This window comes from Podarcis filfolensis (assembly GCF_964270895.1).
Source record: "Podarcis filfolensis genome assembly, chromosome: 1".
Classification (NCBI taxonomy): domain Eukaryota; kingdom Metazoa; phylum Chordata; class Lepidosauria; order Squamata; family Lacertidae; genus Podarcis; species Podarcis filfolensis.
In genome coordinates this window covers 40051079-40075932 of record NC_139604.1, presented here as the reverse complement: position 1 = coordinate 40075932, position 24854 = coordinate 40051079, and the positions used below count along the sequence as shown (strand labels likewise).

Sequence of the window (24854 nt, the reverse complement as noted above, 5' to 3'; positions counted from 1 at the left end):
CCAGTGATTCCAAATAAAATTAATGGGTGGCATTCTTTCATTTGGTTGTTGGTATTGTTCTGTTTTATCAGCAGAACATATGGTTGCATCTGCTGGAGTTAATGTTGTATGACCATTTGCAAGTTTATGAGAAGTTCTGCTTTTATACAAGCTAGCAACATAATGTTAGCCTCTTAATGGATTTGAATGGCAGAATGTTATGGAGGTCTAACTTGGTATCAGCTGTAGGCTTTGGAAAATTCCACCCTGAATCCAACTAATCCTTCTTTTCAAATGTGTTGTGGTGTTAGGCTTACCTTTTTGTTTCTTTGGCTTGTATCTAATGGGAAATTAGCTCTAGCAAAACGTGGTTTTGCATGTGCAAGGCAAAGGTCCCAATTTTCACAACTGCAGTCCTCTGTGGCATATTCTGGTCTGTTCCAGAGCCTCAGGAGAAACTGTTTGAGTGGCTCATAAGCCAGCTGAGAGGTACTCATTTTGATCCATATAGGCCCAGGGGTTTTCATCCTCTAAGACTTTTCTGCTTTGGGCTTGGTCCCAGTAAGAAGGTGGTGGGGCATAGCCTCTAATTAGCCAGCAGAAGTCTTTATTCAGTAAAATTCACCCATAATATATAATGTGTGTACCTTTGCTGTGATACATGTGTATAATAATATACATGCTATGATACATCCTTCCCAAGTAACATTTACATGCATCTTTAGAACACATTTAATATGCATCTCTTTGGATGGAAGTGGTTCTGAGTTAGGGCTGAAGCTCAGAAGAAAAGGGAGCTGACAAAAGTATAAGAATGGGAACAAGGATGCACACTCTTTAATGAGAAAGGTAGTCTCCTCGTGTATCATTCATGCTCTTAGCAATCCTGTGGGAAGATTCCCCCCCCCATACATGCTCTCGGCAAAGGGGATAATTGAAGGCTGAAGGACTTGCACATGTTACTCAGTTAACATGTGCCAGACAATAGATTGCAATCAAAGTCTAGCATACCATTAGTTTCATCCCATTAACTCCCTTGACCATTGGTCAATTGGACAGGTAGAGCTTCTGTTTTGTCATCTTGGCTGTGTGTGTGTGTGTGTGGCTTTTGCACGCTCACTGCGATCAAAATTGTGAGCAACAAACAGGGGGAGTTGTTTCAGTTGCACCAGTGTGTAGGGCCAGCAAAGCACAGTCTTAAATATGTCTTCTTGAATTGTGCAGATATGGAGGGAATGAAGGGATTGACCCAAAGCTTGTAACTGGATAACTTTGTAGGTTTTCATTTTATTCTCAGAACTTTGAGAGTGTCTTTGCTCCTCCTCAGATCCTGGCTGTCACACTACTGTTAAGTATTGCTTGGCTTTGCATTACATCTGAACCTGGGGTCTTGGTTTTTCTCACTCCAGACAAACAATGAGCTGTAGCCAGAGTTTCTTCTGTGGCTTACTACTCATGGCTTGTCTGGGGAATATAAACCAGGAGCCCAGGTTGGGCATAACACTGTCAAAACCATGGCTTAGCTCACATCAGTTCAGCACCAGCAGCACTGCAGGAGGAGCAAAGCAGCAACAGCCTTCTCCCTTAGAGCCCACACGTTTGCTCGTGCTAAGCCACAGTTTGGCTTACTGATATGTGCAAACTGGACCTAGGAGGTAAATATTCAAACAGAAGCTGGATACTTCTCTCCTTTCCTTTGATGGGGTTCTTACTTCATGCTGGCAATTTAAGTATGACACTTGTTCACCAGTATATTTGCACTTCTAGTTAAAAGCCAATCTTTTGCTAAATTTTGGTGTGTTTTATAAATTAATCCTATGCAGTCAGAAGTAAGCACCACTGAGTTCAGTAATGCTTAACCTCAAATAACTGCACAAGCTTGTAGTCATGCAGTATTAATAAACTGAGTATTATGCTATGTACTGCTGCTGTTTGTGCTCTCTCTCTCTCTCTCTCTCTCTCTCTCTCTCTCTCTCTCTCTGTGTGTGTGTGTGTGTGTGTGTAAGTGTAATAATGGATCAACACCGTGGCCTTCATTTTTGAACTCTCCCTGGGAATGTGGCTCTGAGGGCTGTCGTGTTGAACTCCTGCACTTAACAGATTACACCAGCGATAAGGCATATACCATAGGTTGCCATGGATAGCTGGTGGTGTGGTTTTAAATGTTTTTATGTGTTTCCCCCCCGTCGAAGGGAGGCTGCGACCTATGGTCAAGACAATAAACTAAGCAAACTGTAAACTGTTGACTGAGAGATGGCGATCATTACAGGATCATCTCTTGGACAGTACCCTGATGATGTGCTAGTCAATGGGAAGCGGTTTCCTGCAGATTATTTTTTCATTGGTAACATTTCTGTTTTGCTTTTTAAAAATTCATGGCTGACTGGCAGAGCAGCAAATGGCCCCCCCTACTCCAATCAAGGTACATACTATCTAAAGTCAGTTGAATCATTTTGAAACCAGCAGTAGAAAATCTGCCCTCAAAATGCATCAATAATAAATCAAATAACTGACCAATTTATTGTCCTTTTCTGACATCCCACATCATCTGCTAGAATAATTCAAGTCACCTGTCTGAGTCAGCTGCCTTGCTCTGTGTCATTTTATTTTATTTTTTTAAAGAAGGCTTGCTTGATGATCAATCAGATTTCTTCCCTCCTTCTGTTCCATGGCAGTATGAATGGCATGGCAAGTTCCAGACCTGAGGTTGTCAATAAACCTCCCACCGTCTGCATTGGATCAATCAAGCTCTTATCAGGAGAACTGAAGGAAATATATGCGCACATAAATTTTTCCCTTCCCCTGGACAAGCATTTCAGAATGCACAGGACGAAAGTCTGCAGTTGATTGGAATAGCTAAAAAAAAATGTGTGGGGTTTGCCCCCCCCCCCGAAATGGTATGTAGCTGTGGATGGAATTGGCATTTCTAAATCATTTCTGCCTTAGTCATTCCCCCATCCCCTTGCAACTGTCCATTCAGAGGGAAACAATTGAGCTGCTAGAGAACTTTTTCCTCTTATTTGTTTTGGCTTGTGTGTCAGCTTGAGAACTTGTGTCCCTTAAGTAGAATCCTCTTAAATGTGTTACTGAAATTAAAACTGAAAACTGGGAGAGCTCTAGAACCATCCATAATATTAACAGTCATTTTTCAGCATTATGGCTTACCTTATGGCATGTGTAGCAGTTCTGCAATTCAGGGCAGGTCTTCAGGCTGAAGTGATAAATAACCCCAGCATCCTGATAATAAATACATGAAAAAGATGCATATGTACAGTCCCACTGGGACTGCAGTGGAAAGAGGTGATTTATGTCCCCATGAGCCTGGGTGGGAGGTTGAGCGCCACCGGAGTGGAGTACTCCACTTGTCAGCCCTGTCAGAATGCTGCCCAGAGTTCTGTTTTGCAGCAAAAGCAGCAGAGATTCCTGAAAATAAGTGGAACAAAATGAATTGAGAGTTTTATTTTGATCTCTTACATGCACAGTCAAAAGCAGTGGCTCTATAGCTAAGCCAAGCCTCCTCTGTGGCATGTGGTTGGGTTTGCTTTCTCAAGACATCTGCAGAACCCACCTCTGCAGTTCGTCTCTCTCTTTGCACTGCACTATAGTAACTATAACACAGCGATGAGGAGCTTGTGGCCCTCCAGATGTTGTTGGACCAAGTTCCATCATCCCTGACCATTAGCTGGGGCTGACAGGAGTGATGTTGCTGGACTACAAGTCCCATCTTCCATGACACTCGAGCATGCTTAACGGAGGCTGATGGGAGTCCAACAAGATCTGCTCTAACTAGAACTGTTAAGAGTTAGTGATCCACCAAGCCCCGTATATACTCTGTCGTATCAGGTGCTTAGCAAGCCTTGAGGGGTTTTTGTTTTTTTTTTTGCTTTGTTGCCTGCCTGGGATGGCAAAAACAGGTTGGGTGGGTAGATGAGAAAAGTAACTGGCAGGCCATAATACATGACTGGTGATGCCAACTCACTGATGATCGGATATGTTATGGGTTCCTGTAAGGCCAGTCCTTTCTTGAGTCAAGAGGGTAACCTTGATGGTCTTTACTCTTTTAAAAATATATATAGAAGTTATTTATTTATTTGCATTTATATGCCACTTAATATTTCAAAAATCTCCAAGCAGGTATCTATCATAAAACACTAAAACAAAAACACAACCTAAAACCAGTAAAACAAAGCACATAAAATGGATATGAAGGCAGATCGAACAGAAATCCAGAAGATGCAAAAATGGTCCAATCCCAGGGATTAGGAAGAGCCAGAGCAAAAAGATAAGTCTTCACAAGGTGTCTGAAGCAACTAGTGTTTGCTGCTTCATGCATGGAAGAGGGAAGGATCTAAATTAGAATGTAAACATGGCACTTAAGGATTGGATTCATCAGGGTGGGTGGGTGGGGATTAGGTGTCCATTGGATGAGCTCCTGCACCACCCCAGTAGGGCCTCCTTTACTGCATGGATCACCCTAGAAGACCAGGGAGTATTCTTTCTTTGAATAGTTCTTTCAGCTTAAAACAAGGCTGGGGAGCCCCTGTGGCCCCTCTGTTGTTCGGTCCCACCTCCCATCTGCCCCAGCCACCATGCCCAATCATCAGGAATCATGGGAGATGTAGTCCACCAGTGTTTGGAAGGCAACAGGTTCCTCACCCCTGGCTTAAAAGGATACACTGAGGGCCCCTTAAAATCTTGCCACAAGCACTGATGAGATAGTAGTACATTTTATAAGGGTTAAGATAGAATGTGAGCTCCATGACTTTTAAAAATGCTTGCTGAGTTTTCCTACAAAACCCATGTGATATGTCCATTGTTTGAGGGTTAATAATCCTGGTGCTTCAGCCTCAACATATCTACTAGGATATGTTGCTGCTAGGAGAAGAAAAAGCTGCTTTGTGTCCCAGAATGATTTGATGAAGCTTCTAGTGTGAGTTGCCTTGGAACTTAAATTGGGATGGAGAAAAGAATGTTTGCTGTAAAACATGAAAGGATATCAAGTGACTCTTAAGGATGAGGTGTTGTTGCCCAGTAATTATCCGAGTTTATAATTAAATAATAGATTATGTGTGGCTGGCTGTATCTTTAGATTTTTATTTTACATTTGTGGCAAGAGTGCTTTTCTTTCTTTTTAAACCCAGGAGTCAGTTAGTTTTTAAGTAACTGTTATACAGATGTAGGTTTTTACTTGATAAATATTTGGGAGAAGGGTTTTTGTGTATGTATCCTGTAGCTTGGTCTGATAGCATATGATGCAGCAACCGTGTTGAAGTGAAGGATGTTTGGCCATGGATAGGAGATCATCTAGGAACTCTAGATATGTTGTCTTGGTGTCCTGTTCTGTGAGAATCCTAGGCTTACAGTGGAAGCCAGTCAGGAGTTCAGAGCGTCCAGAGCACTGCAGGACCTTGGAGAGCTCCAAGCGTCTTGGTGAGTTAGCTTTACAACTGCTTAGCTCTGCAAGTACATAACTCCAGCTGAAGCCTTATATATGTTGTCTGGACTATAGTGACAGATGGGCTGACTGGCTGTTAAATGTAATCTTTGGTTTTTTTTAAAAAAACTAGCTGGATAGAGGCAGTGTTTAAAGTTCATCTTTCTAATCTAGCTGCTGGGGCTGTGTTCCTGAATTTCCCTTAGAAAAAGCAGCAATTGTGCTGAACAGACATTCAGGAGAGACGTTGAGATAGGATGGGGTTACATCCTTTCCCCTCTTTGTCACTGAACATTGTTCTAAGAGGGCTCTATGTATGCAGGCATGGCTATTGGGTATGCATATTGTGCATGGACTGGAGACATAATGTGAAAAGGAAGCTCTTCTCTTAAATCTTATTCTTTGCCCCTGTCACTCATTGTATCACTGAAAGCGTCATGATTTCAAAGACTATTACCCTAATCCACCAATATATCCATGCGTGCTCCTGATGTAGATATGCATTGTGATGCTTATACCATCTCCTGTGAATTTAATTGATGAACCCAGTGCAGCGTTCAAGACCTATCCCCATCTGCGGCCACTAGTTGCATGCAACTAGTCCAACAATGTGTAGTTTGGTAGGGAAGCTTTATGCTTTTTGAGTTGCATCAAATCTCTATGGTGCCTCCATGGTGAACCCTTGGAAAATTAGGGTCATTGCTTAGTGGTAGAGCACATGCAACCACTGCAGAAGGTCTCAGTTTAAATCTTCCAATTAAAATCTCTCTCGAGATTTTGGAGAGCTTTAGCTAGGCAGCAGTACAGGACCTGTTAGGCCAAACAGTCTTGATAGACCGAGTGTGCAGCAGTTTCATATGTTAGCAAGTTGACTGTTGTGAGTCCGAAGTCTTGGCAAAAATATGAATGCTCTCTGCAGCTTTACCATCCCATGTGCAGTGCTTAACAGATGCGCCTTTCTGAATGGATATGCTGTGTATTTTTATTTATATATTCTTTCTTCACCTTCTCCAAGCCTTGAGGCATCATGTAAAATGAATAAAAACAATATTCAGGTATAAAATGAAAAAACAAAATCTAATATAGCAGAATTAAAACAATAGGTTTAAAGTACTATAAAATAAAAGCAACACAATTCTCTGAAATGTTTCCCATCTTTCCCCCCCTTTTGATGTTATACGCACCAAAGTTAATAGTGGGTACAGGAGTGATTCTAGTATGAGTAAGCATTGCCTGGTTTTTCAGAAAGTTAGCAATTGAACAACTTCTTCAAACTTAATGAGCAGATAATGAGTTCTGTTGCTCGCTTTGCTTTGGCTAAATGCAACTTTGTTCATGAAGCATTTTAAGTAGGAACAGTTAGGGCTGCCTTTTTCACTTATTCCACTTTTTAAGTTCCTTATTCTATGGACTCTAGGTAACAATACTGATCTCCATGCTATGGAAACCTTCATTTGCCCTGAAAACCTTCGCTTGATGACTTCTGCAGATCAGACTGATGTGAAAGAATAGAGCAGACTATTTTTTTGGCATTTCCCCCCTTTCATCTTCCTCAACACTTGGTTGGCAGCACTGGGAACAATGGTTTGGATCTAAAGAACTGAAAGCAGGAGGAGAAAATGCATATATTTGTACTGATCTGTGAACTCTTGCTGAAGACTTCTTGCAGTGCAGTTACACAATGTATTGTGGTTTGCATAACATATCAGAAATGGGGTGAATAAAAAGTTAGTAGCTGTAGTATCAGGGCTGGCCCAAGATATTTTGCTGCCTGAGATGAAGGTCAAGGCAGGATTCCCACACTTTGTACAGAAGCCAACACAACTGGCAGTTGAATCTTATTCCAACCCTGGCAATGAGATAGTATCCTCCTATTGCAGGCATACTGAACTGTGGCTCTCTGGCTGCTATTGGAGTCCATCATCCCTGATTCATGATTTTGAAGACTGTTCCCATTATCATCCTAGCTGGAACAGAGGTTGGAATCTAACAACAACTGAAAGTCCACAGGTTCCCCACCCCTGTTTCACTGCAGCTGTAGTGGGGTAGGAGAGCTGAAAAAATTCACATCTGGCAACCAATGTGCCCCTTTGGTTTCAAATACATTGGTAGATGAGTCTAAAAAACCTGGGGCACAAAGCGTCAGGCAAAAAGGGTCCATATGTACATACCATTAACACCTTTAGGTAACCCCCATTTCTATTTCTTATGAAACAAGTTTAAGCACCATTTTGAACTTTTTTTTTAAAAAAACCCATATAACTACTGTATTTTTTGCTCTATAAGACTCACTTTATCCCTCCTAAAAAGTAAGGGGAAATGTGTGTGCGTCTTATGGTGCGAATGCAGGCTGCGCAGCTATCACAGAAGCCAGAACAGCAAGAGGGATTGCTGCTTTCACTGCGCTCTTGGTGTTCTGGCTTCAGAGATTCAGAATATTTTTTTTCTTGTTTTCCTCCTCCAAAAACTAGGTTTGTCTTGTGGTCTGGTGTGTCTTATACAGCGAAAAATATGGTACTTCTTTATTTAAGATTGTCCATATAAATAGGATACAAATGAAGGAAATGTAGAACATGAAGAAAAGGGAGGAAGGAAAATAATATAAGCTGGAGTAGGCAACCTCCAGATATTATTGGATTGCAACCTGCATCATTGTCCATCTGGATGGAGGGTTAGCTATCCCTGATCTAAGACATAGCTAAAACAGTTTTATAAACGTGTACAGCTCCTACATAGTTCTCTTAATTTAATTAGGTTAGTTGATTTAGGGAGTGCAGAAATTTGTCTTGTGTCCATTTAGACCATTATTAGTGATTCAGAATGGCACTGGCTTTCCAGGTCTTGGAGAAAGATGGTTCATTAGTTCTGTCACTGAGCTGAGTCCCATTCCCATAGACACTATTTCCTACTATCTCTAATGGCAAGAGATGAAGATGGGAATGGTTGGCTGTCAAAGGCTCTCCAAACTGCTAGTTAGGAAAGCATCACTGTTTAACATCTGAATCTTTAGAAAGAGTATTCTTTCTTCACCTGATACTTCTGTATAAACCCCAATCTTTGAAAAGGCAACAGAACACAAGGACTCCTGTTAAAGGAGAAAGGTGAAGAATGGCAAGCAAGCGAAACCTCTTCAGCATGTCTGCTTCTCTGTATGTAAGAGAAAATCTTCCGTTTGGACATTAATCTTACAAATAAGGTGCTCACATGAAGCAATTTCTGGCATGGCGACATCCTCATCTTTTAAAAGTGGGACGCGATAGATTTGCCATTTCTTAAGAATCAATCTCTCTCCCTTCAACCCTGAGCAATTGCAGCCCACTTCTAAAATGCTCTTTGAGGTTCATGTATTGAAGAAAAATCATGTAACAAATATAGCTCTAACTCATTCAATAGCATATGATTCCGTACTATTTTGAGGCTTTGAACAAAAATGTCTTTAACAGATGTAAGATTGCTACTATCCTTTCTGAACTGGCTGTGCACTCACACACATTGTTTCCCACTTGGATGCATTCAAAAATGAACATGGCCCTCACTTTATTAGGAGGAGGATGCAGAAGCCCCTGCTACTGTTTTGCTGAGTTGGAGAAGTCTTTTTATTGTATTTGTTTAGCAAAACTTCTATACTGCTTGATAGTAATAAAACCTCTAGGTGGTTTGCAAGAAATAATAAAAATTATCAATATAAAGCAGTTAAAAGGTAAAGGTACCCCTGCCCGTACGGGCCAGTCTTGACAGACTCTAGGGTTGTGCACTCATCTCACTCTAGAGGCTGGGAGCCGGCGCCGTCCGCAGACACTTCCGGGTCACATGGCCAGTGTGACATCGCTGTTCTGGCGAGCCTGCACCAGCGCAGCACACGGAACGCCGTTTACCTTCCCGCTATAAAGCGGTACCTATTTATCTAAAGCAGTTAAAAAGAAATAATTAAAAACATTTAAAAAGGTAATTAAAATTAAGAATAAAAAATGAAAACGCATCAGCACCTGTGCATCTTGGTAGACTAACTGAAACAAAAATGCTTTAAAGAGGTGCTGGAAAGAGTATAGTGAAAGTTTCTGGCCAATGTCAGCAAGCAGGAATTTTCAAAGCAAGAATTCTTACAAATTCTGAACTCCACCAACATATTTGCAAATGGAAACAGGCTGTAGAAAAGCCTTGCAGAACTTTAAAAAAAGGGCACATGTTGTCGGAAGATGAAAGAAGACTGATATTCTGAGCAGATGGGCAGACTGATAAAGCAGGAAAGGAAAGGTTTAATCCTTCTCTTTATTGTGGTTTTGTGTGATTTTTGTTCTGCAGGTTCATTGTAATGAGTTCACTTTTGGATCCTGCTGATGAAAAGCTGTGTTAGAACATGGTGTAAATGACAGGTGCTGTTATTGCTTCATATTGCATCAACTCTAGGTTTTACGTTAGAGCAGGAAACTGAATGTCTTGTTCCGATGATAGGCCTAATTAAATAAGACAAAATCAAACTGGCCTTTAAAACAAGAATGAACATTTCTTATAAATATTAAAATGCTATTACAGAATTGATTGGAAATTAATTTGCCATACATTTAAATCAAATTAAACTAAAGAATGCACTCCCTGTTCCAGTGAATTTAATGAAATCTAAACTCCCATCTTCAATTATTATTTTAGCATCTCACTAAATTATGACAATATAATAAGTACGCCACCAACGATGTATCAATGTACATAATGATTAAACAGTAACTGGCCAAGTTGAATAATCATACCAGAAAAGTGTTTGGAATGTTATATGGCTATTGGACTTATTTTTCAGTTCTGTGCAGTGTTGGCAATTCATATAGTTATTCTTCACAGCCATCTTTCTTCTTCTCGTCTGTGTTAGACTAAGACCTGCAAAACTTGGGTTCTAGTCCCCACTCAGCCATGAAGCTCACTGGGTGACCTTGGGCCAGCCACCAGCTCTCAGGCTGACTTACCTCACACGGTTGCTGTGAGAATGAATTGGGGAGTGGGAGAATCATGTGTTTCCCAAACTTTTCCTGACCGTGGTCCCCTTCCAACCTTGTTTCCTTCCTGTGGTCCTCCAGAGGCATAGCCAAGGGGGCCCCCAAATAAGTAAAAATCAATACAAATCTGAGGTTCTGCTACCCTAACAAAAGCCTGCCCCCTAACAAAAATCCTGGCTATGCCCATGCCCCCCACCCTACCAGTAGAAAGGTAGCTATTTAAATGTTTTGTTTAAATGTAAACCATGAAAATAGAACATGTTTTATTTTATTTTTATAATTTATACAAAATACAATTACATAAAATAATAGGAACATAATGAAATATTGTTGAAGCAGAAAAACATAGAATCATGGAGCTGGAAGGGACCCCAAGGGTCATCTTTCTAGTGCAACCTCCTGTAAGTAGGAAACTCAGCTTAAGCATCAATGACAGATGGCCATCCACCTCTGCTTACAAACCTCCAAGGAAGGAGAGTTTTGACTCATAATCATTGCCATCAATCTATATTCATTTTGTGAAGCACAAGATGACCACTTGCTGCTGCCAGGAGTCTACAATCAAGATTTTAATATGTGAGAGACAAAATAGTGGAAGAAACGGGAAAGGGTAATGGAAATGGTGCTCAACTGGGAAAGAACTGCATGGCACTTCCAGGCAGAGGGGATGGCAAGAGAGAAAGGATGGAATTGTTCTGCATGAGCAGCAGGCCTTCAGGCAACTGAGGATGGCATGGGGCTAGAGAAGCAGGAGTCATAGGTATACTGGGATTTAAGTGTGGACAGATGAGAGTGGGTGCAAGGCCATGGAGGGCGTTGGAGATAATGGACAAGGAATCTGTGTTGCATCCTAATGAGAAGAGGAAACCAGTGTAGGGATTTTAGGAGAGGTTTCATGTGGGCGGAGTGATGGGGGAAGTGAATGGCTGTGGCAGCAGAGGGGTCTGAGTGGGCTGAGGTCAGATGTGCTATACAGCCATTTATAAACACCATCTCCAACTCCTCGAAAGATTCCATCAATAGTGTCTCCAAAAAATTCTACATATCACTTGGGAAGATGGGTAAACTAATGCCAGTGTACTGGAAGAAGCGAAGATTCTTCAACATCAACTTCATTGGACTGGTCATGTTGTTTGGATGCCTGATTATTGTCTTCCAAAGCAACTACTCTATTCTGAACTTAAAAATGGAAAGTGTAATGCTGGTGATCAACAAAAGAGGTTTAAAGACTCTCTCAAGGCAAATCTAAAAAAATGTAGTATAAACACCAACAATTGGGAAATACTGGCTTGTGAGCACTCCAGTTGTAGGACAACCTTTACCAAAGGTGCTATGGACTTTGAAGACGCTGAAACTCAGGGAGAAATGTGCTAAGAAAAAGGCATGCTTGGCAAACCCTCACCATGATCAACTCCCACCCGGAAACCTATGTCCCCGCTGTGGAAAGACGTGTGGATCCAGAATTGGCCTCCACAGTCACAAACGCACTGTTAAACCCGTGTTAATGGAAGACAATCTTACTCAGCTACAAGTAATCGCCAAAGAAGAAGCTATACAGCCATGGAAGCTGTCCCAGGTAGTGTTATTACTACTGTGTTAGGACTCCACGCACTACATAATAGCTTTGCCACTGCTGTTGAACACCTATCCTTAGCAAGAAAGACGGAGCAGTCTCCTGTCTGCTTAGCAAATCTTGCTGTGTTCCAACCAGTAGAGGCACTCATACCTAACCCTGTATTTTCCTGAGCAGTTCATGGGATTGAGTGAAAATCAGACACACATGAAGTAGGTCTGCACATAGAGGAAGGAACAGGACTGTGCCTTACCCTCATGTCACTTGCCAGGCCTAAATCTGCCCGTGACTTCGACCCATTGAGTATGGAAGTCTAATGAGGAATACATACACATGCTCTCTTTGCTCTGCATATGTGTATTGAGTGAAGGGAGCCTGGTCATTTTATCTGCAGTGAGAAGTTCTGCTGCTAGTCAATTAATGGGTATAGCTAGGCTTGTAAAATTCTTAAGAATTAAGCTTTCCATTTTACAAAGCATATACTAGCAATGCTTATGTCACAGGATTTTTTTGTCACAGGACTAAGGAACATCTTGACTTCAATACAGGTAGAATAAACAAAAGCCTTCATCTTTTCAGGTGGTAATAGCATGTTTAAAATCCGAAATGTGAAATGAGTGGATCATTTTCTGTAGGTCGTGCTCCTTCCCATAAGCCAAGCTGCTCTGCATTCTCAAGGGGAAAAGGAACAACCGAGTTGACTTCTCATTATTTCTTCCTATGGTGCGTTCTTATTGAATTATTGCCAGGTATTGCCAGCAGATGCTCATCAAGCCACTGCAGGGCTCCTCTGTTAATTGAACTATAATGGGTATGACAGCAGGGAAGGTCAAAAATGATAGGACCAGTGATGATATAACATGAACTCTGGTCTCCTACAAACTGAAGAGATAATTGCCCTTGCCAGGGTATGGCTCTGCAAAAGTTTTCTTTGGAGAATCTGCAGTGTTCCTCTTTGTGTGCCATAGTTATACTAGTCATCTTGGTAAGAACAAGGTCAACCTTGCACATGGCCCGGTAGCTTTTACTCTGAAACTACATAAAGAACATTGTAGAAGTGAAAGGTAAAAGTGTTGCAAAAAGCAGTGGTCACGGGCGTGAATTTAAAGACAACCCAATTGTTTTCAAGGCTTGTTACCGTAAGTGAGCACAACACAACAGGATCTGTTTTCTCATTTGCAGTAGTAATTATTGAATTGTTTGAGAACAAGGCATGTTGTTGGTAAATAAGCGGTTCTTTTCAAGCAAGAATATTTAGCAAACAATAAACATGTTTAAAAGGATGGGGCTTTCCAGGAGTAGCCATTTTTATTTTTTATTTTGCTTACAAATGAAAGAATAATAATATGGGAGTATCTGGTGACAACTTGATTGCACATCTAAGCCATATGGTTACTCTGGGCAACAATATTCTGGGAACATATTTCTTTTTCAGAGATGGAAATCCCTAAAAAAGTAATGCTCTGTATAGGTGCTTTGTGTTACTGTTGTGAGACCTGATGATGCACCTGAATGCCCACATTGGACATGGATTGAGCGTGGAAGCATCAGTGGCCAGCTATATCCTGACAGGTGGGCATTGCTCTGCTGCTAATATCCAAGGGTTAAAGGTGCCTGCATCTTCCAAGCCATCTTGATGCATTTTTTTGCTTAAGTACTAACCACAGAGCCAACAACATGGGAGGTTGGCTTTTGGATGTGTGTGTGTGTGTGTGGTAGATTGATTTTTAAACCAAGGCAATTTAAATAATTGATATTGTCCTTTGGTCATGCAGCCCTCATATGCTGTCTTTATTTAGAGACCCAGAGACTGATTTCCACTTGACGCTTTCTCTCTGCGTGCAAGGATTCTAAGCAAGGATACATATTGAAAGCTAAGGCTGTAACGCTAAGCAGCAAAAAGTACTGTGGCATGTTAAAGACTAACAGATTGATGGTGGCATAAAGATTTCGTGGACTAGAGAGCTTACACGAAAGCTTATGTCACAGTAAATCTGTTTGTCTTTATGGTGCTACAAGACTCTGCTTCAGCAAAAACAACAAATACTTGGGATGCACACTTCCTATCCTTGCTTCTAGAATTGTCTAGAAGCAACAGGGTTATTCGGCAAAGTGGTGTTCCTCAAAACAGAAAGCAAATAGCCATGCTGTTTGGCTGACAGTCATAAAGATTCATAATTTGAGAATTAGACACATTGTGGAAGCACTGGCAGAGGAAGAGGCATGCGGGGGGAGCGCACTGCGCCCGGCAGCGTGATCCCGGCCAGGTGCCATCGTGGCTGCCCCCCTGCCGGCGCTGGGCACCACACCACTATGGGTGGCACACCACACCCCCAGGATGTGACCACACCTCCAGGACGCGTGCCAGCCCCGCCCCCGCCTGCTCTCTGCCCCCCCCCCCGGTGCCAGAGCATGAAGCTCCACCACTGTGTGGAAGTCGTTTTGAATTTGGTCTGCTGATGACTTAGTACTTACATTGCAAGAGCCAGAAGCTAGCACGAAAAGAGTTTTGGAAATAATTCAAGAGTTTGGTCAAATGGCAGGATTTAAATTGAATAAGTCTAAGACAAAGGTTTTGGAGAAAAATTTGACACAGATAGAAAAGGAAAGGTTCCAGAATGAGACAGGGTTGACTGTGGTTAAAAAAGTGAAATATTTGGGTATAAATATGACAGCTAAAAATGTGAATTTGTTTAAAGATAATTATGAAAAAACTTGGAGAGAAGTGAAAAAAGATTTGGAGATTTGGTCCAACTTGAAGCTTTCCTTGTTAGGCCGTATTGCAGCTATAAAGATGAATGTATTGCCAAGAATGTTGTTTTTGTTCCAAGCATTGCAAATAATTGATAAAATGGATTGTTTCAAGAGGTGGCAAAAAGACATATCTAAATTTGTCTGGCAGGGCAAAAAGCCCAGAATTAAATTTAAGATACTAACGGATTCAAAGGAAAGAGGGGGGTTTGCCCTGCCAGACTTTAAACTTTACTACGAAGCGGCAGCTTTCTGCTGGCTGAAAGAATGGCTACTTCTTGAAAACACAGACATTTTGGATTTGGAAGGTTTTAATAACATTTTTGGGTGGCATGCATATTTGTGGTATGACAAGGTTAAAGCACATAAAAGTTTTAAAAATCATATTGTCAGAAAAGCACTACTAAATGTCTGGGACAGATATAAAGACTTGCTGGAAAATAAAACTCCAAGGTGGCTGTCGCCAATGGAAGCTAAGGCAGTTAAAAAGTTAAATATGGAGTCCAAGTGGCCAAGATACTGGGAAATTTTGGAAAAGGAAGGGGACAAATTGAGATTGCAGAGTTTTGAGAAATTAAAAGGGAAGGTGAGAGACTGGTTCCACTACCATCAAATAAATGAAGCGTTTAAACTGGACAGTAAAATTGGCTTCCAGGTGGAAAAATCAAAATTGGAGACAGAACTGTTAGAACCCAGTACTAAGAATTTGTCCAAAATGTACAATTTGCTGCTGAAATGGAATACACAAGATGAAACGGTTAAATCGGTCATGATTAAATGGGCTCAGGACATTGGTCATAATATTTTGTTTGCTGATTGGGAAAAGTTGTGGACCACCGGGATAAAATTTACGGCATGTAATGCCTTAAGAGAAAACATTATGAAAATGATATATAGGTGGTACATAACCCCAGTCAAGCTTGCAAAGATTTACCATGTGCCTGACAACAAGTGTTGGAAATGTAAAGAAACTGAAGGTACATTTTTTCATCTTTGGTGGACCTGCCCGAAGATTAAGGCATTCTGGGAAATGATCTATAATGAACTTAAAAAGGTATTTAAATATACTTTCCCCAAGAAACCAGAGGCCTTTCTCTTGGGTATTGTCGGCCAAGGGGTGTTAAAGACGGATATAACTTTCTTTATGTATGCTACAACAGCAGCTAGAATACTCATTGCGAAGTACTGGAAGACGCAAGAACTACCCACACTGGAAGAATGGCAGATGAAGGTGATAGACTATATGGGCTTGGCAGAAATGACGAGCAGAATCCGAAACCAGGGAAGAGAAGCAGCGCAAGAAGAATGGAAAAAATTCAAGGACTATTTAAAGAAATATCACAAAGTTAATGAAAGTTAGAATGATGTTGGACTGGAAAGTAAATGGTTACTATTAGCAATGGTTAAGACAAGGAAAATAAGGAAGAATAGTCTAAATTTAAATTAAAATAAGGGAAGATTTGCTGAACAATCGATAAGAATTTGGAATACAGAAAGGGGAGGCATGAGGAAGTCGGGGAAGATAGGATATGAAATCAGGATATGAAATGATACATGTTTTTTGTTTTGTTTTTGTTTTTGTATGTTTATGTTTGTTGTATTGTGTTTATATGGAAAAATAAAAATATTTAAAAAAAAAAAATGAATTTGGTCTGCTGGGGACTCAAAGGTCAGAGTTTGCCAGCTCAGATAATGTGGCTACTTGTGGTTTGCCTTAAATGAAGAAGGGAAGCAAGACATTGTGATGCTTGCTGGAAGTTGGAAATGCTTGGCCAGAGGATCCTGTAAGGCTCGTTCATGTAACAGTGAACCATAGTCTGATATTACATCTGAAGCAGACCAATCTGTTGCTGAGCTTTAAGAGATTAGGCCACAATCGTACGCTAAATACAAGCGTAAGATTTTATTTTAAACATGATTGTATTTTTATAGAAACACTGGTGATAATTAAATTGAAAAAAAAAAACTTTTGTAATCTGCAAATTAATTTTTATATATTGCACATGTGTTTGTGTATGTGTGTATGCTTTTTATTTTACCCACTTATTAACCATTTACTTCCATTTCCGCATAATTTTAACTTGCATTTTATTTTCAGTGTTATTTTACTGCTTGTATTTTTTTTGCTAGTGTGACACACGATCACTTGTGTCGAGAGGTGGGGTACTCTCTAAACACGCAAAATAAAATTGCGAACAGTGTTATTGATGCTTCTCCCACTGTCTCCTTGTTACTCCCTGTTCTCTGCTCATTTGCATAGCAGGTACAAGGTGCAGAACAGTTTCACTTCCAGCGCTATTTAGGCATTATTTCTGAGCATTGTTTGTATCATATTTACGCTTCCCCAAATATTTTCACTTATGCGTGCTGCCTTTCAATTTTCTGTAGTCTAAGGAATCCGTCCCAATCTTTCGATTACGGTTTTATTATGTAAGTGCAGGCATATGGGCAGCGGTGTAATGTGATATATTTGCATACAGATGAAACAAGCCTGGCTTCACTTGCATCTTTTTGAATGACCTGCTCAATCTACACCATCAGGAAATATGGAAAAAACAATGCAGTGCTTTCAGAAAGTATCCAAACTTGGGAGTCATTTCTTTGCATGTGCTGGAAGTACCTAATGATACAATGGTGTATAAGAGTAATATCACCTCACAGAAGAGTTCTGTTCTATGATTCTTTTAATTAAAAACCTTTTTGCTGATGGAAAGTTCATTCTCTGGTGTTTTCCTTAATGTATTCGTAATGCATCTGTTTGGACTCCCTTGCTAGAGATATCTTTCATTATAATCCACTTAACCGAGTTCATAATTAAACTTCTAAATGCAAAGCTTCCTTCATTAAATTTCCAGGTCGTACACTGAAAATCAAGGTTTGTGGTACTAAAGTAGGAAATGTGTGGGTTTCTTTTCTCTTCCTAATTATATCAACAGAATGAAAGATATATATTTATTACAACAGCCTTCACTCCTCTGTACATTGCAACCCTATATATCCGGAGACAAGGCTTCTTGTACTCCTTGGGGTTTTCTTCTGAAAGTAAATGTAGAGGATCACATTGTTAAAGAGTTCTTCATAACTCTGCCGGGGTGGTGTCAACTAATGATGTAAGGTGGGGGCACAATCTTACTAAAAACTAAAAGAAAAAGACTCCAAAACCTGCTTGCTAGATTTTAATGAGTCAGGTCTTTGACTGCAAAGCAATTTATCTCAACATTAAATGACCTCCCCACCCCACCCCTGCTATGGTATCTACCTAATACAATCCATTGCAGACACACATTGTGGAGTGGTTGTTTTAAGGTTTTCTGTACACACTGATAGTTCTTACATAATGAGGAATGATGCACAATGTGTTGGTATTCCTAGATGCTGGAATACAAGCCAGGGATGGATGTTGAACTACAGTTATTTGTGAGCAAATAGTATCTATATCTATATCTATATATCTATATCTATATATCTATATATCTATATATCTATATCTATATCTATATATCTATCGTCTGAATATCTTCAAAGTTTGCTGCATCACTTCAGTATCTGGGCAAATGCACACTCCTACTGTACACAGTCAAAATGCCCTCTTAACTCCCTTGCCTTAGGTGAGCTCTCTGCTCTTTGTACCCAAAAGGACTTCTATTTGTGATACAACATAAACTCGCAAGTATTTCCTACTTAACACAGGAAATTGCCTTATAGTAAGTCAGATCATTGCTCCACCTAGCTCTGGATTACCTACACTGACTGGCAGCAGGACTCTGGGGTTTCAGGAAGGGACTGTCCCAGTCCTAGCTGGAGATGGAACCTAGGACCTTTTGCATTCAAAGTAGATGCTCTACCGCTGATCCATAGGCCTTAGAAAAAAAGAAACAATCTTTGCCTTTTCCCTTCTGATTTCCCCCCTTCCTGCAGCAGCTCAGCCCTTCACAGACCAGCCTCTTTTTGTTTTGTAATCAGCCTGCAGTTAAGAAATGTTAAGTGGAAATAATAATAATAATAATAATAATAATAATAATAATAAGTTGTTTCCATAGCACAGTTTCAACTTAAAAATTTCATTTATTCTTAATGATTTTCATCTACAAAAGGAGTGAATCAATTGGCAGAATGCATGAAAGGAATTTGAAATGGCAGGGTATACTACCTGTTTGCATTTAAGTCATATATATCCCCTGCTGAATGCTGAATGGAAAATACACAAGCATTCCCTGCTTCATCAGCCATACTACTGCATGTGGAAGCTGAGATACACAGTAACTTAATTTTAATCTGAAAATTGGAGGCCCCCCTAATGCAATTTATTCATGGTGCTGTGGATTGGCATATGGTGTCTGTACATTTTTATTTTATCACCTTGACAAAAAATTTAGTGTGTCAGATTGTGTTATGGAAACCTTGCATGTGATTCTGATCTTGCTATTTTACTTGGGTGCAAATTATTGGAACCAAGTAGTTAACCTGGCATATGAGAGATGAGAATCTGGCTCAGCCTGCTCTAATTTATTCCTGTTTTCCCTGAATTGATATAACCTCTACATTCATGTCAGAGAAAGCGCCAGCCTGTTTTTGCTGCCTTTCTTAAGAAATTACAATATGCTGAGACTTAGAAGCAACAGCCTCATAATATACACAGATTTCCTTCCAGCCATTGTCTTCTATGAACAGGGTCTTAACAGTGCGTTCATAAGTGACTGTGGAGGCCAATTCTGGATCCCCACGTCTTTCCACAGTGGGGACATAGGTTTCTGGGTGGTAGTTGATCATGGTGAGGGTTTGCCAAGTGTGCCTTTCTCTTAGCACGTTTCTTCCTTTCGTCCCAACTTCGAGCGTCTTCAAAGCCCATGACACCTTTGGTAAAGGTTGTTCTACAATTGGAGTGCTCACAAGCCAGTGTTTCCCAATTGTTGGTGTTTATACTACATTTTTTAAGATTTACCTTGAGAGAATCATTGCTTCGACACTAGTGATCTTTGCTTCTTCCAGTACACTGGCAGTAGTTCGCCTGTATTTCCAAGTGATGCGTAAAATTTTTCGGAGACATCATTTATGGAATATTTCAAGGAGTTGGAGATGGTGTTTATAAGTGGTCCGTGTTTCACAAGCATACTGTAAGGTTGGTAGTACTTTACAAAATGCTTTGTAAACAAGCATTTTGGTTTCCCAAACACTCTGCACTTCAGTCGGGAGAAAGCTGCACTCACTGAGCTCAGGCGATGCTGGATTTTGGCATCAGTGTCGGCCCTTGTGGAAAGGTAACTGCCCGGGTATGAGAAGTGATCAATACTTTCCAATGTTACACTATTGAGTTGGATTTGTGGCACTTCGGGGGGGGGGCGTTGTTTTATGCTTGTTGGAAGTTTACTCATAAGCCACCTCCACTGTGTTCAGTAGGCATGCCAGTATTGTAGCATGAGTGTGGTTTTTCAATAACATGCAGAAACGAGAACAAAGCAAAATACGAATGTTCTTACTGGATTTGGGTTCTGCAATAAAATCTGGGATTTGCAGTTTAGGAACCTGCTCAACCCAGGGAAGAACAGTTTAGTAGTATATTCATCTCCAGCAGGATCATGGGCAGTGGGATACATTTTCACTTGCATATGTCACCATCTGCAAGAAAAGGGAGAGGGTGACTAGGGCTGAGCTAAGTACGGGCTGAGTCTGAATTGCAGTAAGGCTGGGGCTCAGATTGTAATTAGCCGGGAAATTCTGAATGGGTTAGTATTCCAAAGTTCTCAATGATCCTTCCAATGATGTAGCTGCTTCAGGAGGTGCAGGAGAGGTTTTAAATAATAGTAGCAATTATTTTCCTGTGCCAGCACAGGCCCTGGAATCTAATTCAAGCTGAGTGAGTGTTTACTGTTTTCACAGAGAAGCTCCATTGAATGGCTAAACTAACTTACGTTGCTTCTTCTTTTCCAGCAAGACCATCTCTATAGCTTCTAAATTATTGCCATTTGCTATTGGCTAAGCTATATACGTGAATGAAGTTAGATAAAAATGTCATTTCACTTCCATTTTGGGTAGCCTCTATCTGATAAATATAATTGCATACGTTTATCATGATAGAGACTGTTTCAGAGTAATTTAAATAAAACTATCTTTTTTAAAAAAGGGTTTTTTTATTTTGTACATCTACTTTGTGTGGTATTTTCAGGCTTATCTTTGCCTTATCTGCACACTATGTATTGTGTATAGTAATAATAGTTCATTTTATAAGGTTACAAATGTAATAGTTTGGAAAGAAGCTTTTAATAACTGATAACTATAAAGAAAAGCACCAAAAATGATGCAACTAACCTTTTGTGGAACGAAACCTGTTCCTAATATTTGACTCTTCGTATTATGAGATATGAAGCTTCACGCTACAAAACATGAGGGAAATGACCAGTAGCAAATGTAAAATGTTAGAATCTGAGATAAATGCCTGGCAGGCAGAATAAATGCATGGAATGGGAAAGGGAGTTCAATGTTTTATAAATTTGTTCTTGGTAACAAAGCAATTGACTTTTGTTGAGGCATTTATTTTGGTGTTTGAGATGCTACCATTTGTATTTCAGCTTTGTGAAACATCCTGCAAGTTGGCAGTATGCTTTCCTATTACAAATATGGGTCCTAACATACCGACATAGCAATCCTGTACTCTATAATTATTCTGTCACAGGGAGAGAAGATATGCTGCTATTGCTCTAGTGGATATGGCCACTGTATCCCTATGCAAGATTATCCTCATAGTATTTTGTGTGTGTGTTGTACACTCCCTTGTTATCTTTTCTAGGCAAATATAAATAAAGCAAAACAGCTGATTTGCAGCTCATGAAACTCAATTTTTACATGGTTTAGGGATGGCACAAGACTACTGGAAGAACCTTGTGCCTTTATCAGCTGAGTGGCAGGCAGAAATTCAACAGATTTAGCTATATCTTGTAAGGAAATGTAAATCTGGGAAAAGCTGCACTTGTTGACATTCTGTCTATCAAACATCACCCTGATTTATTTTGGTGCTCTCTGCCCGAAATTTACCTAACTTTGAGAATGGCACAAAGCATACACAGCTGTCATGTAAGTTTGTGTGTGTCCTCTTTTGTAGACGTGGTAGAGGGTCAAATGCACATGTAGTGTACTGGACCCAGAAAACCCTGTTAGCAACCTGCATCACTTCTGCTTTGCAGAGATCTTCATATTCTCCTCAAAATGTCACTGTAAGTGACATTTGATGCCACCTCATATCCCAAGTCATATTAATTTTGCTATTGCAAAGTGGTATATTTCCACTAGAGGGGTGGATTATATTAAATATCATAGTAAGGTAAATAAGAAATAATAGTATCAAACCTCAAAGGGCCTTTGCAGAAATTCTCTGAAAGTGGAGAGTGGCGGTGGCAAGCAGACAGGGAATAAGAATCTCTTCCATTTCTCCAGTCGCTTCCTCGTTAAAACACTCTTTCTTTGAAGGGAAAAGGGCTAACAGGGTCCAGTGGTATATGTGCTTTTGTGTGTGTAATAAGTAGTTCATGTAGTGTAAGACTTATTTCTGTATAAAATACCTTAGTGGAATATTAGGGCCCGCTTCAAGTTGGCTGTCACTTCTGCATAGGGGAAACCACATACATTTTCTGCTGTAGTGAGTGCCACCCATGTTTGTCTTGTTGTATATACAGCCAATCCCAGCTTCTTATCATATACAGTGGTACCTCAGGTTAAGTACTTAATTCGTTCCGGAGGTCCATTCTTAACCTGAAACTGTTCTTAACCTGAAGCACCACTTTAGCTAATGGGGCCTCCCACTGCTGCCACGCCGCTGGAGCATGATTTTTGTTCTCATCCTGAAGCAAAGTTCTTAACCCGAGGTCTGTAACCTGAAGCGTCTTTAACCTGAGGTACCACTGTACATGTTTGTTTTTGACATGTAAGTGGCAATATGTGTATGAAAATATGAGACACCACTTAGAGGTGAATGTTCTTATGAACATAGTATTATATTGACCCATACCATAGGCTACAAGATTGCTACATTCCTTCATAAAATCTGTACAAGTGGCATATTTAAAGGGTTAGCTGGTGACTCTGCTCCTCTTTAACTAACTCTTTCTCTGTTTCCCACCTCCCTTCTCTTTACTTTAGGAATAGTGAAGTGATCTGGATTGAACTTCATGAAGTATGGTTCTAAGGGATAGCTGGCTTTGCGCTCACTGGGCATGGCAGAGCACAAGAAGGTGCTTGGTTGTGCTTGCTCTCTTATTATTACACACATCTGATTTGGAAGGCAGGAAATCGCATCCATTTGTCTGGAAAACAGGTAGGGACGCACATATTCTTCCTTACTGTGACTGTGATTCTGTGTAAGTTTAGGCCAGTGGTCCCCAAACGTTTAGCTCCATGGTCCACTGGAAAATCGCTGCGGGTCTTGGAGGTCCACTTAATGATTTTACCTATCTGTTGTAGCAATTATAATGTACTGTATGTTTTTTAAAACCAAACGTCTTAATTTTAGCTCCCCCTTAACTTTGCTGCTAATCCTTTCCTCCGCTTTCAAGTGCCTCTTCCTCTTGTCACTTCCCATTTATTCTGTTCACCTTCCAGGTGACAATGCTCCTGCTGTTCTTCACAGGTGTGCAGCAGAGCACCTGAATGAAGCTTGTGGATCACGGTTTGGGAATCCCTAACTTAGATACATTGAGCCAAACTGCCTTTTCAGAATATCAGGTGGTTCAAGCTCTTTAGAACATAGGTGAAGTTGACTCTTCTGAGTATAAATCTTTCTTCATGTAAAAACAAATTAGTAAGTGTGGGGCTAGATGCCATCTTCTTGATAGACTAGCTTTCCACATGCATTTTTTAAAAAAATGTGGCACGAGAGTATGAAGATACCTCTACACATTTCCCCCACCTGTATTCTGGTATAATTCCAGGGGGCTGTACTGCACATTTTACTTGAAGCTGTAGAGAAGTCGTTAGTCCTTTTTTTTCCTCAAAAAAAAAAAAAGATGAATAGTTTCAAAGATGCATAAGATAAGAGAAAAAAAATACTTTCAAATTTAACCTGATAGCTGGGCCTACAGTAGTTAAGTACTGTTCTATTTGCTTGTATGTACAACTTGAAGGAAGACCAGAGGAGAGAACTTTGGACAAATTTAAATTCATGCATTTCTTTGGCAGAGTGACCGATTTTTGCACATGAACAGAGCAGGAATTAGTCTACATCTGTAAGTTGTACAAGGGGAAGTAGTCATTCCCTGAAGCAATCAGCCCATAATTTGAGTTTTAGTAGTTAATCAAGCATAGCTCTTCAAAGTCATTCTGGGTTTGTGCCAAGACAAAGTGGTGGTTTCTTTCTCCCTCCACCCCACAAGTCTGGGTTTCTGTAGGTCCAAATGCCTTGTTATATCTGGAGTGCCACATGTTCACCATCCCTGGGACTTCATTCAAAAAAATTCAAGGGCCTGGAGGCAAGGGGAACAAATATGTCCAACAAAATTTTAAAGAGATGTAAGACTGACCACTATTCTTTTTTACTGTAGTATCTTAACTTAATGTCCCAAATTATATCACACCTAAAAGATATCTTAGAGATAAATATGTGTAACTGACTATGCATCTCATTCTTTTTTCCTTCAAAAAAGGCATAACATATATTTCACTAACCTTGCCTGTCTTGTCCAACAAGTAGCAAATGCAAAAGCAGTCATGTTGGGATTTCTCAAGGCCACCTTTCTTTGCTTACCTCTGACAGTTTAAACAATAAGTTCATCACTTGTTGGTTTAGAAGAAGAAGAAAACTTTGCCTGAGCCTTCCCCAAGGGTATGTTTATATATAATTATGTCTTCTCCGAGTATGACATAATCAGATACAGCTCAATCACAAGAATAAAATACCACTAAAATCATAAAAATATGATAGAACAATCACAACCAATAGTAGCAGTTCCTACATAACCCCCCCCAAAAAAACTTGACTAGCTTAAGTGAAATTCCAACAAGCATGTTTTAATCCAGAGTCCAAACCTTTGCAAATTTGGAGCACTGGTTGCCTCGAGTGGGAGAGAATTCCACACTTCCATACATGCAAATTACATAGGATTCCTGACCCCATGTCCCTATCTGGGGGGGGGGGGCAAACCAGAGA

General features: G+C 40.3%; 1 protein-coding gene across 9 annotated transcripts in view; it reads left to right on the top strand.

Annotated features, from left to right (window-relative positions):
- The window catches only part of THSD7B (thrombospondin type 1 domain containing 7B), a 511659-nt gene that overhangs the window by 202156 nt on the left and 284649 nt on the right, over nucleotides 1–24854 (top strand). For all 9 annotated transcript variants that reach the window (XM_083581788.1, XM_083581787.1, XM_083581784.1 and 6 more), the window contains one exon: nucleotides 22853–23027. In XM_083581788.1, the coding sequence (XP_083437914.1) occupies nucleotides 22889–23027 (139 nt within the window). In that variant the 5' untranslated portion in view covers nucleotides 22853–22888. The remainder of the gene's footprint in view (nucleotides 1–22852; nucleotides 23028–24854) is intronic.